Source organism: Mustela erminea, chromosome 7, assembly GCF_009829155.1.
Source record: "Mustela erminea isolate mMusErm1 chromosome 7, mMusErm1.Pri, whole genome shotgun sequence".
In the NCBI taxonomy this organism is placed as follows: Eukaryota; Metazoa; Chordata; class Mammalia; order Carnivora; family Mustelidae; genus Mustela; species Mustela erminea.
The window spans coordinates 20889627-20905148 of NC_045620.1; the positions used below are offsets into that span (position 1 = coordinate 20889627).

The 15522-nt window shown below is 44.3% G+C and overlaps 1 protein-coding gene and 1 long non-coding RNA gene across 2 annotated transcripts in view; one reads left to right on the forward strand and one right to left on the reverse strand.

The window, feature by feature from the left end:
• Positions 1–271: 271 nt before the first annotated feature.
• Positions 272–15522, reverse strand: part of RPRD1B (regulation of nuclear pre-mRNA domain containing 1B) — a 50988-nt gene continuing 35737 nt past the window's right edge. The window contains exon 7 of the mRNA XM_032350702.1: positions 272–2924. Within this exon, the coding sequence (XP_032206593.1) occupies positions 2775–2924 (150 nt within the window). The 3' untranslated portion in view covers positions 272–2774. The remainder of the gene's footprint in view (positions 2925–15522) is intronic.
• Positions 12925–15319, forward strand: LOC116594978. The gene is made up of 2 exons (XR_004287495.1): positions 12925–12998; positions 13843–15319. It is a non-coding gene; the product is annotated as an uncharacterized LOC116594978 (long non-coding RNA).

The following is a 15522-nucleotide window of genomic DNA, read 5'->3' on the forward strand; positions in this document are numbered from 1 at the left end:
TCCCACTTCTGTACAATGAGGATAAAACTATGGAGGTACCTCTCCGGGGCACTGTGTAGATTGGCTAATTAAAGCTAATTAAGCCCCTGGAAAGAACTAGAAAATACTATGTAAGTGCCGAGTATTTATGGGCCACTAACAGTCACAAAACTCCTAAGGGACAAGATTCTGTGCAGACGGCGCTATCCCTATTGGTGGATCCTAATTACTGGCTGCTTAGGAGGAAAGCAGCGGGTGTTCTATAACAAGGCAGGGAAAAGAAACATCACACAATGTCGTTCAACAACACCATCTTTATTCAAAAATATATATCTATGAGACATTTCAGAATATACTGCTGCCGCCAATGACAGCCTATACTTCTAAATAAAGTCCTAAATTAATATACAAATTTAAGCTTTAAAAATATTCTTTAAGAAAAAAAACAAAACAAAACAAAGAAGAATGAAGACTTTCTGAGGAATATGACCTAAAGGAAAGGTCCTTTGAGGCCTATGGATGCCCTAAAGAAAGAAAAAACACAAAACAAAACCACCCACCCCACCCCACCAGATCACCTCATACATACAAGGAGAAGAAAGGTTCATTTAAATTAAAAGAAGTAATAAGCACACTTGGGGAGGATAAGGGGAGAATTAAGATTTAAAAAACAAAAGTATTTCATTAAAAAACAAAACAAAGCCCCAAACTAACTTCCTCATAGGAAGTCCACTAGTAACAGGTGTTAGGAGGCCAACACATTCATTTACATAATTGCTACAGTTTCATTTTTTGCTCTTGCTGTATTCATTATGCACCAATTGCTGGTCAAACTCAATCAGATAAAACATAGCAGTGGGTGAAATCCATCACGTTACGACACTTTCATCTAGCTGATCAGAGCAAATATCTACTATACCCTTTTGATTCATGGCTAGTAAAATTTCGCTTCCTCGGCGAAAGCCAGAGAATGTCCGAGATGGGTCCGTTCCAAAGCAAGCTCACACGCGGGACTAAAGCAGCGCACCAGATGGGGAGCGGGGCGCATGTGCACACACAGCGAAGACTAGACTTGATCTTGCGATTTTAGTAAGGTCACCTACTGCCCTATGGCCTCTGGGAAGAAAATCTTTATAGTTATAGAGACTCATTAATTTAATAATGACAGGACAACAGGCAGTGTCAATAAGCAAACAACACACAGTCCATATTCAAATCCAAAACACAGCTTAAATGCTACTATGTTCTACACAGAGTTAAACTGAACACCTGCTACGACTTTCCTTCGTTCTCACTTCATGGCAGGCGGGAGAGCTTCTTAAAGGAAAGCCTGCCACACGTTTAAAACACAGGCTATGTTTCAACATGTTTAACATGTAAAACCACAAGTAATTGGCTTTTTGGTAATCCTGAAAATAGCAACTCAAAATAATGGAGATTCTGCGGCCCCCACCACTGAATTCCTTCTTACAGCTTCTGGATTTCAGCCTCTGGGCTCTACTCCTATTATACTACTGGGGCAAATTGTTTTCTGCCCTTTCCAATGTCAAAAATAAGCCTGCCAAATCAGAATGATTTACAGCTAGCAGGCCTAACCTTCACTAAAAGCAAGGTAAAAATCCTCTCTGACTACGATATATAGTCATAATGTCAGCTGGCATGATAATGGAATTAAAACCCCAAATTAAAAATCCCTGACTTGCCCCCTTCCTCTGCCCGAGATGAGCTATCCCGTGACAGCCCATCAGAGGACCCCTCCCTCTTCCGGGCACAGGGGCGTGCGGTGGCCAGGGGCACGCGCACACACACACAAACAGGCACAGTGTCGTATTTGCAAGGGACATACTCAAGTTTACTCACCATACTGCAGACACGCGCCCAGCGAAGTAAATGTTAGTGTGAGCCCTGCTCCCCGAAAGACATGGGTTGAAAAAGCAACACCACCTGTGCAGAGCCCAGACTCTTAATAAGTCTTAAGCTTTTGGGGCCCACCAGTGCCATTTCTAATAATTGCCTTCACAACCAATCAGGGCCAAAAGATCAGGTTTTTAGGAACGTTTTCTCTGACAGTGGGTGGCTGGGAAGGTTGTTTGTAGGAACCTGGAGCAAATAACTTATTTTTAACTCATGCTTGTGATCCCTGTTACTCTTGTTTCTGAACTGTGGCTGTGTTCCAGATCAGCTTTAACTCTTACCGCTAGATGCCCTAGTCTGCTCACAAAACAAGCGCACCTCACTTCTGACTACCCATCACTAGAAGGAAGGGAAAGGAAGGATGAGATTTGGCAAACTCTTTATGGCAAAGCTACTTGACGGTTGTGCCTCCAACCTTTGGGGTAGATGGTAGCCAGGAAAAGTCCATGACTCCAGCGCGAGTCCTTCAGTGGAGGCCCGGACTGAACTTGAACAAGCCCAGCTCAGAAAAGAGAAGTTGCTTTCATGACACAATGCTGTCATGAGCGACAAGATTCTTCTGAACGCTTCCAGAAGGACACATGATTTTCGTAACTTCTTGGGTGTAAAGAGAGAGCTAAGAATGGAAACCCAACAGGGGCATGAAAACATGAAGTGGGAGAGCTTGTACTCCTTGCCCACACGAATCTAAACTGGACTCCACTCGCCACTGTTCTGAATTGTGCTCGAGAGAGGACGGAGAGGAGGATCAGAGTCTGTGGTTCTTGAGGCTGCGGGACCGGGATGGAGGGACAGAACCAGGGGCCACAAGGTTATTTCCAGCCATGACTTGCCCTCTTCTTTCTGCTGGTCGAGATGGGATCTGGGGCATGACACCTGTCCTAGTCAGTTGAAAACAGGTCACCAGCAGAGGGCAGCGGGGCCAAGCCTCCCGTGACGTTGGGCAGCAATGAGAGGTCTGGCAAACTCTGAATATGGGACTTCAGTTCCTTGCGGACCTGGGTGACCCGAGCAAGCTTCTGTTTATATTCCTAAGGAGGCAAAGAGAAACAATGCGGTTAAGTCCGTGTGTGCTTACGGCCCGGCTTGGGGAGCCAACAGAGATACTCTCAGCTTCTTGCTCTACGTTCCTCCCAGCAGACCACCCCTCCCCGCTTCAGCCAAACTACAGTGTTTGGGTTCTAAAAAGGAAAAATACTCGACATAAAAAAGGAAAGCAGAATTCAATACCGGCAACAGTGAATTAAATGGTATTTAGCTTCACACTTGATATTTGGAAGGAAAAACAGTGACACTTTGTATTTGCATTCTCTTAATTGGTTCTTATCTATTTCAAAACACCTTATAAAATAAAATACAGATTCTCAGGCTTTCCAATTATCTTGAGGGCTCCACCTAGACATCCCTAGAAAACTCGATATAAAGCAATACTTAGCGTTAAACTGAGAGAGTAATCCAGTATCAGCGAGCACCACAGAAGCTCGAATCCCCACTGCCACTGCCTGCGTCCAGGACTTCGTCATTCCACGCCTGAGCAACTGCAGCGAGGCCCAGAGGAGGCCTTCTGCGAGGCTCCCCCAAACATGCCAGGCTTATCTTCTGGAAGGCCAGCTTTCATCAAGCTACTTCCTTAAGAAAGAGAAGTGGGGCACCATACTCTCTCTGTGACTGCTCAGAGCTCCAGATCTGCTAAGAATAGCTCCCGCCTGCATGTATTTCCTGTAGCTTCCCAATCCCCTGTGCACAGGCCGCTGCCTGCGTGCGCCATTGGTTTGGGGTTCCCCTCAAGCCTGGAGGGGGATCTTTCTTCTCCTGGTCTCAGGGAAGTTCTGCCTCCCTGTCTCCCCAGGAAAAGCTTTCCTCCTCATCCAGAAGACTGGTCCCCACGTCCACCAGTCCTGGAGCCCTCCCACGCGCAGCGGTGCGTCTGAGCCCCGAACAGGCTGCTCTGAGGTGCTCTCTTCACACAGGTTAGACTCCTCGGCTCCTCTAAAACAGGACTTCCCTGATGACAGGAACCTGGTGCACTATTTTCTTTCCTCCCAGCGAAAGGCACCCTTGGTAAATCTGGCTGCAGTAACAACTCTGAGCCTTGTGAGGTGTTTATGGCCCCTCTTGGGGCTGGTTTTTTCCCTTAAGAACAGCTGTGTCACCCTCCTCAGTCTTTCCGCAGAGACAGAAAGTTCCTGAGAATGGATCCCTGTGGACTAAAGCCTCTCCTGCAGGAATGTAACAAAAGCCCACAGAACAGGCTATGAGGCAAAGACTGGGTTAGTTTTGGCTCTGGCTGTAACTTGCTCTGTGATTGTAGGTGTGGCCTTCCGCTTCCTTTGTCCTCACCTTCCTTATCTGAAAGTGAAGGAACTGGCCCACTTACAAGATTGTTCTTCAAGTTCTAGATTTCTTTGTACCAGATATGTTCTACACACTTACAGAGGCAGAGAGTTTGAGGGCATATGCTTAAGCACTCCTGGGAAGAGTGATAAGACAGGAAACAGGTTAAATGAAGAGGTCAATCTGTAGACAAAGTCCAGGCGAGGACAGGGAAAAGAGATATGGAAGCACAGGCAGGGAGGCTCTGTGGCTACATTAGTGCCAGCAGTCAAGGCTTCCACCTAAAATGAGAGCTGCTCACACAGCCATGGGATGAAGAGACAGGGGCAGAAAGTGAGCTCTCCTGGCATCCCATTTCTTTCCTTTGTAGACCTAACGCAACTAAAATAATGGCTGACATAAATTATGATGACACCCCCATCAAATTAGTGAGCTTCAGGAGGCTAAGACCAAACCCATCTGCTTTACCCATCATCCACCATGACCAGCAGTACCCTGGAAACAGCAGGTGTCCAACAGTTGCCCAATAAATTAACAATACATGAAACATAGCATTCCAAGCACGTCACATTAAGTAATCAGCTTTCATTCTTGAAACTGGTAACCACTTTCAGGTCTGAGGATCTAAAATGTCAAGATTTCCTTGCTCTTCCCTCTGCAAACATTTTTTTCCTTTGGTTTTTTATACTTCAAGGGAAATTAACAGAGAAGACTAATTCTCTATTACTGAACATGGATTCACTTAATAAACTTCTCCTGATTCTATGTACAAAAAAGGAAAAATAGTTACTAAATAGTTATCCCTTGCTCTCTACCCAAATCCTCTGACCAAATGTGAGAGACAAAAACCACCCTGACTTGGAGCCATCACTCCTGGCAGCTACACAGGACTTCAAGTGAAGGCATTCCTTAAGAACAGTCTGAAGATCATGAATGGACCGGGGATCAGAATCCAAGGCTCTGGACTCTGGAGTTACGCTCACACTAACTTAGCAAGTCCATCTGAGTTTAAAAGGGAAGGCAGGTGATCTCATTAGATACCACCTTAAGTTCAAATAATCTTCTCCTAGGCAATCTTTTAAAAACAAACAAACAAACAAACAAACAAACACCATTTGTTCCTGTCTGGAGGTCAGGAGGTTGGGAAGAGGGAGGCTGCAATTATATCCTAAATATCATCAAAGAAACTTCATTTTAATTTTAAAGGAAACATGTTCCCCATCAAAGTCCCCTCTCTGGGCCAGTCTAAACGCTGATAAATCCCGTACACACCTCCTCATGCCACTGGGCTACTCTTTCCACAGGGATTTCTACTTTCAGAGCAGGTGCATGAGCCTAGGAGGAGGACATCACTACAGAAAGGACGAAAGTAGGACTGTCAATGAAAAAGACTAAAAAGCAGGGAGTTTACATTAGTAGACAAGACAATGAAATACTAATCAGGTGTAAATCTAACAAAATATGTACAAGACCCATATGAGGAAAACTACAAGACTCTGATACAAACAAGAACTAAATAAATGGGAGATATTCCATGTTCATGAATAGGAAGCCTCAATATTATAAAGACGTCAGTTCTTTCCAACTTGATCTACAGATTCAGTGTAGTCACAGTCAAAAGCACAGCAAGCCATTTTGTGAATACAGACAAAGTGCTTCTGAAATTTACATGGAGAGGCAAAAGACTCAAAATTGTCAACACAATATTGAAAGAGAAGAACAAAGTCTGACAACATTCAACTTCAAGACTTACTATGACGCTACAGTAATCAAGACAATGTGATACTGCCCAGAGAACAAATAGATCAATGCAACAGAACACAGAGTCCAGAAATGCACCCACATCAATACAGTCAACTGATCTCTGACAAAGGAGACAAAGGCAATACAGCAGAGCGTTTTCAACAAAAAAGTTGGAACAACTGGACACTCACATGCAAAACACCAAATCTAGACACATCTTATACCTTTACAAAAATTAACTCAAAATGAATCACTGGCCTAAATGGAAAACACAAAACTATAAAACTCCTAGAGAACAGGAGAAGTCAATCTAGATGATCTTTGGTCTGGTGATGACTTTTAAGATACAACACCAAAGGCCTGACCCATGAAGGAACACACCAAAGCTAGACGGTACTAAAATTTTCTGCTTTGCAAAAGACACTGTCAACAGAATGAAAATGACAAGACACAAACCAGGAGAGAATGTTTTTATAAAAGACAACATGTGTTATCAGAGGAATGCAAATTAAAACCAGATACCACCACACATCTATTAGGATGACCAAAACCCGAACACTGATGCCACCAAATGCCAACAAGAAGTGGTGCAAGAGGGACTCTCATACATTCTGGTGGGGATACGAAATGGTACAACTGTTCTGGAAGACAGTCTGGTGGTTTCTTACAAAACTAAACCTACTCTTACCATACAATCCAGCAATCATGCTCATTGGTGTTTAACTCCAAAGGACTTAAAAACCTGCACCACACAAAAACCACCACTTAAATGTTTGTAGCGACATTTTCCATAATTGCCAAAACTAAGAAGCACCCGAAGCTCTTTAGTAGGTGAACCGATTAATAAACTCCAGTACATCCAAACAACAATTTTGTGGCATTAAAAAGGAGGGCTTTATCAAGTCATGAAAAGACATGGATAAATGTTAAATGCATATTCCTAAGTGAAAGAGGCTAATCTGAGAAGGCCACATACTGTATGAGCCCAACTATATGACATTCTGCAGAAGGCAAAACTATGGAGATAGGGGTTGTGGGGATGCACAGGCCAAGCACACAGAATTTTTAGGGTAGTGAAAATACTATAATGATGGACACATACCGTCATACATTTGTCCAAACCCACAGAACATATGACACCAAGAGTGAGCCCTACAGTATGGACACTGGGTGATTAGGACGTATCAGCAGAGGTTCATCAATGGCAGCAAATGCACCACACTGGTGGGGGGCTGGGGGGATGGGGGGGAGTATATGGGAAATCTCTGTACCTTCCTCTTATTTTGCTGTGAACCTAAAACTGCCCTAAAATATAAGCCAAGAGGTCTAAATGCATCAGCAAGGGTAATTCTGAACATCCAAATACAGGTGAAGATCGGCTTGAAAACTGTTAAAACATGCAGCTGGCTTAGCTGAGATAGCTGAATGACCTAGTTTAATGCTTTGAGGAGAAACAAGTAGGTAAGAATTCATGGCAAACGGACTAGGTCAAACTGAATAATGATAGTAATTTTAAAGTCCCCTAAATAGATCAGGTAGTAACAGACTCTGATCTCCAACCCGTCTTTTTTTTTTTTTTTAATATATTAATATTTTTTTTCCCAAAGTCATCTATAAACGTCACCACAGACAAACAAGAAAAATCAAGATTGAATCCAAACAAAACTATCCCCCAACACAAATCCAGCTCTCACTTGCCTTCCACCTCTCCCGCTCCCAGACCCTCACTGGTCAGGCAGTGGCACTTCCTTCCCCACAAGCTGCCTTCCCAGTTTTTCTCTTTGGTTCAGGACAGGCAGGGGAGAGAGATCATGAGAACCCAAGAATCTTTCTTCTCAACCTACCAGTCTGTCTTCTAACAAAAGTTTGGTCCACAAGCTCTGCTGGTACAAGGTTATAAACTGTGCCCTCAGCAGAAATCCAGCTTCTTTTCATGGTATCACTAAAATCAACGTGATGAGACCTGTTCAAAGTCTTCTGACTCATTTAAGTACACTATATCCCACAACCTCTTTAGTACATCGAGTACCACTCAGCTAGAGAAATGATGTGGCAAGGCGGTCACATGCTCCTTGTTTAAAATACCTGACACTTGTGTGCAATAGAGGACTAAGCCTTTACTCTAACAGTCAACGCTACCCCGCCTGGGAGAGGAATGCGCAAGATCGGGACCTGCACGATTTCTATCAGTAGGATGGCGGGGCTGCCCGGCCTTCTCCCTCTTTCTTCCTCTCCATCACAATTCACCATGGCTCCTCTTTGTACTCTTGTCTTCAGATACTTGCCGTTCCCCCACTACCTATCTTCAGCAAGAGGAGAGAAGGCAAATCCAAGTGGTCCTGTGGCTAGCCCTTTCCTGCTCGTGCATAATCTATACCAGGCTGGTGGCAGAGACGAGGGGCCGGGCTACCACTCGGCTGCACGCACCTACCGCAGCAAACCCTACCTCTCCCACGAGAGACTGCAGGGAGCCGTGAAACAGGCGAGAGTTCTATCAGACTTGCTGCTGCTACCTTCTGTGTCAGGATCCTTGAGAAGGGGAGAGGGAAGTGGGCACCTGTGATAAACTGCCTGGGTTTATGTGACTGCCAAGAAATGTTTAAAACGCAGAGGGTGAGGCCCAGTGTGCAGTTCTGAGATAATGCCTAGGATTTATGGTCCTGGCAAAGCTCTGGAATCCTGCCCCACAGACTCTCTGAACTTGCAGCAGAAAACGCGTCCAACACCCCCTGCTTCCTGTGGATCCAGCTGACACTGTGCGAACACAGAGCATCATGGAGCACTGAGACAACCGGCTGAAGGGAGCAAGCCCTCCACATTCTTTGCCTTTTTTGGTTAAGAGCAGCAGGCCAGACCTGACATGCTGCAGATGAGCTCTGAGATAAGAGGGTTAGAAATGACAGGGACTGACACTGCGGTGACCTTTCTACAGGAATTTCATTTTCAAAACAAAATTATAAGCTTCTCCTCTAACCAACTCCTATAAGAAATACTGATCAAAATGTAAACATTGTCAGATCTATTTTTTTTCTGGCCAGGAAGTATTTATGTAAGAAAAATTAAGTTAGAAAGAACATCACAGGCAAGGGCTTGATTTGATGAGACAAGATTTCCAGTATCAAGACCAATGTTTTCCTTTATCTGGCCCTGTTGAGCTATAGGACATATGGTATATAAAAACCACCCACTGCTCAGCTACTCCCAATTAAGAGTCATAAAGGGTTATTATGCACGAAGAAGTTTATGAAGGGCCCTGTTTTAAAGGTGACCCGCCATACCGAATTTAAGTCAAAGAACTGCTTCATCACATGAAGACTGAGAGCCATGCAGAAAGGGGAAGCTGCCCCTCACCCTAAAATGATTTCACACCCTGAAGTCAGACCTCTTCATCCAGCCAGGAGGCTTATTACTTCTCGCCAATAAAGCTCAGAGGAGCTACACTCAGAAATCACAGCCTCTACTTAAACTACAACACTTCTCTTTCTTTCCGTCATTTTTTTAGGGAAAACACAGACATCTTCAGACTGAAAATGAGAATGCCGCTCTTAACCTCTCTTCAAGAATCTACGCAGGAAGAAAAAGCCGTAAGTGATCTGCACCTCTCCCCCAGCCAGCTCCCTGCTCCCACATGACTCAGTGGCAGCTGCAACATTTCAAAATGATACATTCTAGGGTGTCACAGCAGGGTTGGAGCTGCGGAGTAAGATGCTGGGGAAGACAAGAAAAGGAGGAAGTTGTGGCTCCAGCTCCAGTGCTCACGGCCTCTCGTCTCCATGACTAAACCCATAAAAAAGGTAAACACAAAGTATTTCCCAGAAGGGAAAATGACAAAATGGCTACAATTAGAGGAATGTTCTCTGAGCGATCCAACCCATCCATTGGAGAAGTCAAATGGGAAGGGGCTTCACAAACTTAGAACTATACCACAATGTGTCTTCAGGGTATTTCTTTCTCCCCAGCAGACCCTCTCTACACAAAAGGTTCAAGGGAGCTTCTACTGCTACAGCAAAATCTCCCCTTTTTTTTTTTTCTTTAAAGATTTTATTTATTTATTTGAGAGAGAGAGAGCATGAGAAAGGAGAGGGTCAAAGGGAGAAGCAGACTCCTGCCGAGCAAGGGGCCTTGATGCAGGACTCCATCCTGGGACTCCAGGCTTATGACCTGAGGCAAAGGCAGTCGCTTAACCAACTGAGCCACCCATGTGCCCCAGAAACTCCCTTCTGACAGGGATTTGCAGAAGCAAGAGAAGAAGAATAAAAAGACAGTGTCTATATATAATTAAAATTAATAAAAATGAAACAAAAAAAGTGAATTTTAGGACTGGGCAAATTTCCCAACTTTAATGTAATCATAAAGCTAAATATTTACGGTTTAACGGATGTCCACAAAATGCTTTAAAAAGGATTTATTTTGGGGCATCTGAGTGGCTCAGTCAGTTTAGTGTCCGACTCTTTTTTTTTTTTTTTAAGATTTTTATTTATTTATTTGATAGAGAGAGATCACAAGTAGGCAGAGAGGCAGGCAGAGAGAGAGGGGGAAGCAGGCTTCCTGCTGAGCGGAGAGCCCGATGTGGGGTTCGATCCCAGGACCCTGAGATCAGGGCCTGAGCTGAAGGCAGAGGCTTAAACCACTGAGCCACCCAGGCGCCCCTAGTGTCTGACTCTTGATCTCGGCTCAGGTCTTGATCTCAGTCATGAGTCTGAGCCCCGCAAGGGAAAGATTTAAGAATGCACCTGGGTCCTCCAAAGAGAGAGAGAGAGAGAGAGATTTATTTTAAAAATGTACCTGGGTCCTCCAAAAATGCTTACATGCATACCATGGGTCCCTCATTACATAAAACCAGGTAAAACCATGATACTAGTACAAGAACTATTTACTATTTATAGTTAAGTATTTTTCTTCGGGGCGCCTGGGTGGCTCAGCTAGTTAAGCGTCCGGCTTTTGATTTCAGCTCAGGTCATGATCTCAGGGTTGTGCGACTGAGCCCCACATCTGGCTCCAAATGGAGCGTGGAGCCTGCTTAGGATTCTTTCTCTCCCTCTCCCTCTGCCCCTCCCCTCCATTCGTGCTCTCTTTCAAAAAAATAAATGAGTTTTGGGTTTGTTTTTTTTTTAAGTCAAATGTCAAAAAAATCTAAGTTTTATGCAAATAACAAAGCCCCCACAAGCTGGCCTTCTTAACAACCATTTCTATGGAAAACCACGTTACCGATGTTGTGCAAACATCAGATATGCAGGCCTTCCAATCGTTTCTCCTTCTGAGCCAAATGCTGACAGAATCAAGTCTTCCTGGAGGGCAGCTAAGAAGCAAAGGGTAGAAAGGCAAAGGACAGTTTCCACATGGAATAATTTTACGCAACATTTATTATAATTTTAAGTGCTAGTGGGTCTGCCTGGGGCAAGGCAGTGTGTAGATTACTGCACTGCAACTGGATATAGTTTTCTCTACAAGGAATGAAAAGAGCAATTTCTTTCCATAAGCAAAAAAAAGAAAGAAAGAAAGAAAGAAAAAAAGGAGGGAAATAACGTTTCCTGGCTCCTCCAAAAGACTAAGGGTATATCGCCTCTCTCCCACCAGGAGGTTGCTGTGATGGAAAATATGGAATCAGAAAATCCAAGTTCAAATCCTATTCTACCACTTGCCTGTGGTGCACCACAGAACACCTTGCTGAACGAGGCATCCTTACATTTAGGATGGGAACGGACACCCTGCCTGCACCAGAGGCGATGCCAGATCTGAATGAGACCAGGTACACGCTAAACTGTTCAGTGTGAATCACCACATCTCAGGGGGAAAAGAACCACCACCACTCCCACGTTTTTGTGTTATAAGCAGTCCTTAGTCTTCCTGACCTACATATTCAGAAAAGTCATGCAGAACGGAAGAAAAAGAAAAGTGCCAATGGGATACAAAGATCCATCCTCTTACAAGCCATCTGAGTATGTCTTGAAAATTTGGCACCTTTACTAGAAGTTGGTTTGAGCCAATGAAAGAGCCTCTGGGGGCACCTGGGTAGCTCAGTCTGTTAAGCGTCTGACTTCGGCTCAGGCCATCGTCTTGCGGAGCCCCACACTGGGCTACTCTGTGCTCAGCAGGACCCTTTCTTCCTCACTGTGCTCTAATAAATAAAATCTTAAAATTAAAAAAAAAAATTGAGCCTTCAACCTCCAAGCCCATGGGTAGAAAAGTAACATACTTTTCTGTCTGGGTAATACTGAAGTCCAGTCCCATCACTCTAAAGGCTGAGAGAGAGGAAGAAATGTGTCTAAGCAATAAAATCTAGATCTCACAGGAGCATCATCAATGTGAAAGGAATCCCCCTAGCAAAGACACAGCGTCTGACCTAGCCTAGAGATGAACTCAGTCGCAACCGTACCTGCCACCTGAGATGAAGACACTGTGTCGAGCGTGAGGAGAGGGATGGGGATGACACAGTGACAATCCAGACAGGATTTTATGGTCTGGTCAGGGAAATAACGAAATCATCCATAAACAGAGTAACAAACCATGTGGTGCTCTGTAGGAAGAAGACAGGGAGAAAAGACAGTATTTATGGGAGGAGGGAGGGAGAAACCTGGTGTTACAGGGTAGGGTCTCGGGGAAATATCGTTTGACATGGAATATAAATGATGAAACAGGAATCAACAAGGTAAAGAGCAGGAAGGAAAGCGGGCAGAAGGTTCTAAACAGGGGGAGCAGCACATATAAAGTCGGAGACCAGATAGGCCAGCACAGACAAAACGCAGTGGAATGTGTTAAGAGATCGAGCTGATGAGGTCAGCAGGGGCAAACCATGCGGGGGGGGGGGGGGGGGGGGGGAGCGCGGGGAGGGGCATGGAGCATGCGGCAGGAACGGGCAAGGATTTGAGCTTATATTCCCGGAGCCAGGGGCAGCCATTTAAATGTCTATACAGGGGAATGACCTGCTCAGAGCTCCATTTTGGAAAAGAATCACAGGGCTGCCATGTGAAGAATGAGTCACAGAACACAGAACAAACACAGGCGGGTCTGCAACGAGGCTACTACAGGTGAGCAGGGGAGGAGTGGTGGCAGTGGGGGCTAAGGTGGTGGGTGTGGAGACACACAGGAAGAGAAGGGGACAGATTCAAGAAAAACAGAAATGAAAATCAAAGAGGCTGTCAGGCAGCGGTGCAGCACAGGGGCTGAGGGAAAGACTGGGACAAGAAGAGGCTGAACTGACCCATCTTGGAGGCTGGACGGACAGGGAGTGACACTGGATGAGCTCCGGTGTCCACTTTTGACAAATGGCCATGCCATTCTCCAAGAAAGGGAGAGAAGGAAAGGAAAGGTTAGAAGAAGAGGACAGTCTGTCTTGGCCATATGACATCTGAGGGGGTCTGGGCTAAAGATCTAGATTTAAGCCATCTGTCTTGGCCATATGACATCTGAGGGGGTCTGGGCTAAAGATCTAGATTTAAGCCATCGGCACGCAGGTGGGAGCTGAAGCCACTTTGTGTGTCACGCAAGGACAGAATGAGAAAAAGGCTAAAGGAATACCAACATATATAGGGCGGGGTTGGAGAAAAGCTTACTAACACACAAAAAAATAAAGACTGGAACAGAACCCAGAGAAGGAAAACACATAAAGGGTAATGAACAGTTCCAGAGCTCCAGAGAGGCCCCAAAAGAGCAAAGGAAACAAAAGACAGTGAGGGGTGGGGATAGGTATCTTGGCATCTGAGTCTGGACCCAGTGGTGGCAGACTCTGAAGGTGGCCACTTGAGCAGAATGTAGATATGCATGCCAGGCTGCAGTGGGTTCAGAAGTAAAGGCAGCGAGGGAAAATCAGCTAGGTGGAAAGGGACAGTAAGAGTGTGCCCATGTGAATGTTGTTGTTCTGTTTAATATTAGAGAAGCAAAGCATGCTACCTGTGGAGAAGAGCACCTGTAGCCACTCTACTGGAGAATTCTTTGCCAGAAAGGAAAATAAAGTGCCCCTGAAGGCTCCATGTGATAAGGAAAGGCAGGTTCCAACAGCTTCAGTGTAGACGTGTTAGTAGAGCCCATCTGCCGCAGGTGAGGGTAACGTCGCAGTTTTATAAATGACAAACCACCCCAAAGATTATAGGCTTCGAGGACCACTGGCCTCAACAGAGAATGCCAGAGAAAGCCTGGAATGGTGACTACAGATCCTCATCACTGCTCTGTAACTGGGGTAAAGGATACCCACGGGAATAACTCCCAGCAAGTCTATGCAAGTCTATGCCTCACAGAACAGAAACATGATGAGCAAAATAAAAGGACCCAGAAAAGCACCAAATACATCATCCCAGACATTTTGAAGAAAAAGTGGACCGAGTCCATTAATCACATCCAAACCCCAAGAATGCTCAGAAGGCTGCTGGTAAATTTTTGTTGAGTGTAAAATTGCAAAGTTACCCTGCTTAAAGTTCTCCAAGTACTTAATGAATGGATTAAGCAAGAGAGTTGTCCACACTTTTTCCTGAAGGTATTTAAGGAATCTGAATAAGGGCAAAAAAAAAGGAAGCTTGCAAAGTCGTAATGACAGCTGGTATCTTCCCCTCTTCACAGGAAGCACGTCACACCTTTGGGAGCTCATGGGCTTCATTTGCAAAGGTTTCATTCTGCCTCCTGATTACAACCACGAACACTTTTAGCTGTAATCGTAGGAAAAGACTTTCTAATCTTAATTCAAGCCCTGTATCTTACAGAGATAAAAACAGAAGTCAGAAATGGAACTTCCAAGATTGCAAAGTATGACACAATCCAATTTTATTTTCTACAAAAATTGCGACTTGAAGTGGGTGAAGGCCTACCTTAACAGTAGTAGGAACATTCCTAAAGACTAAAATAGATCTCTGCTCAAAAAAGATACGCATCCATTGAGTCAGACATTTAGACACTAGGGCTCAAATTTCTGTAATCTGAACCTGCTCTCAAAACGATGCTCCCTCATGTCAGTGTTATAATAAGAAGTAGCTGTTATTTCTCACGGCTGTTTCGTATGTAAACATAACTTAAAACCCAGAAGAGAGCCCCATTTGTCTAACTAAACTATTCAATGCTCATTTCTTCACAGAACAATGATTAATGCTTAACTTGGGGATGGATATCTGTACGTCCTATCTATCTATCTCTACAGCTCTATGAAGTGCCAGGCTGCCACAGATGCTTTGGAAGAGCACGAACTCCTAAGGCAGGAAAGCATATTAGTGGCAAAGACCTTGAAATATATAAACTTAAGCATACTTAAAAGACAAGCAGGCATCCACACATACACACATAATCCATTTTTTGAAACTTACAGGAAGCAAATACTCCCATACTGGAAGTTAGCCCAAAGTAAAAACAAAAACAAAAACAAAAAAACCAGAAAACCAAAAAACATACTCAATAAAAATAATCACTAATTATCTAACTATAGTGTTCAAGCAACCATTTAAAATGTTTACATGAGTTTCTGTTAATAAGTTTAAAAAAAAAAAAAATGACAGAAAATTGTCCATGTATTATGATCACTTTAATTTTAAAATTGTAGAAAAAGGGTGCCAGGAGGGCTCAGTTGGTTGA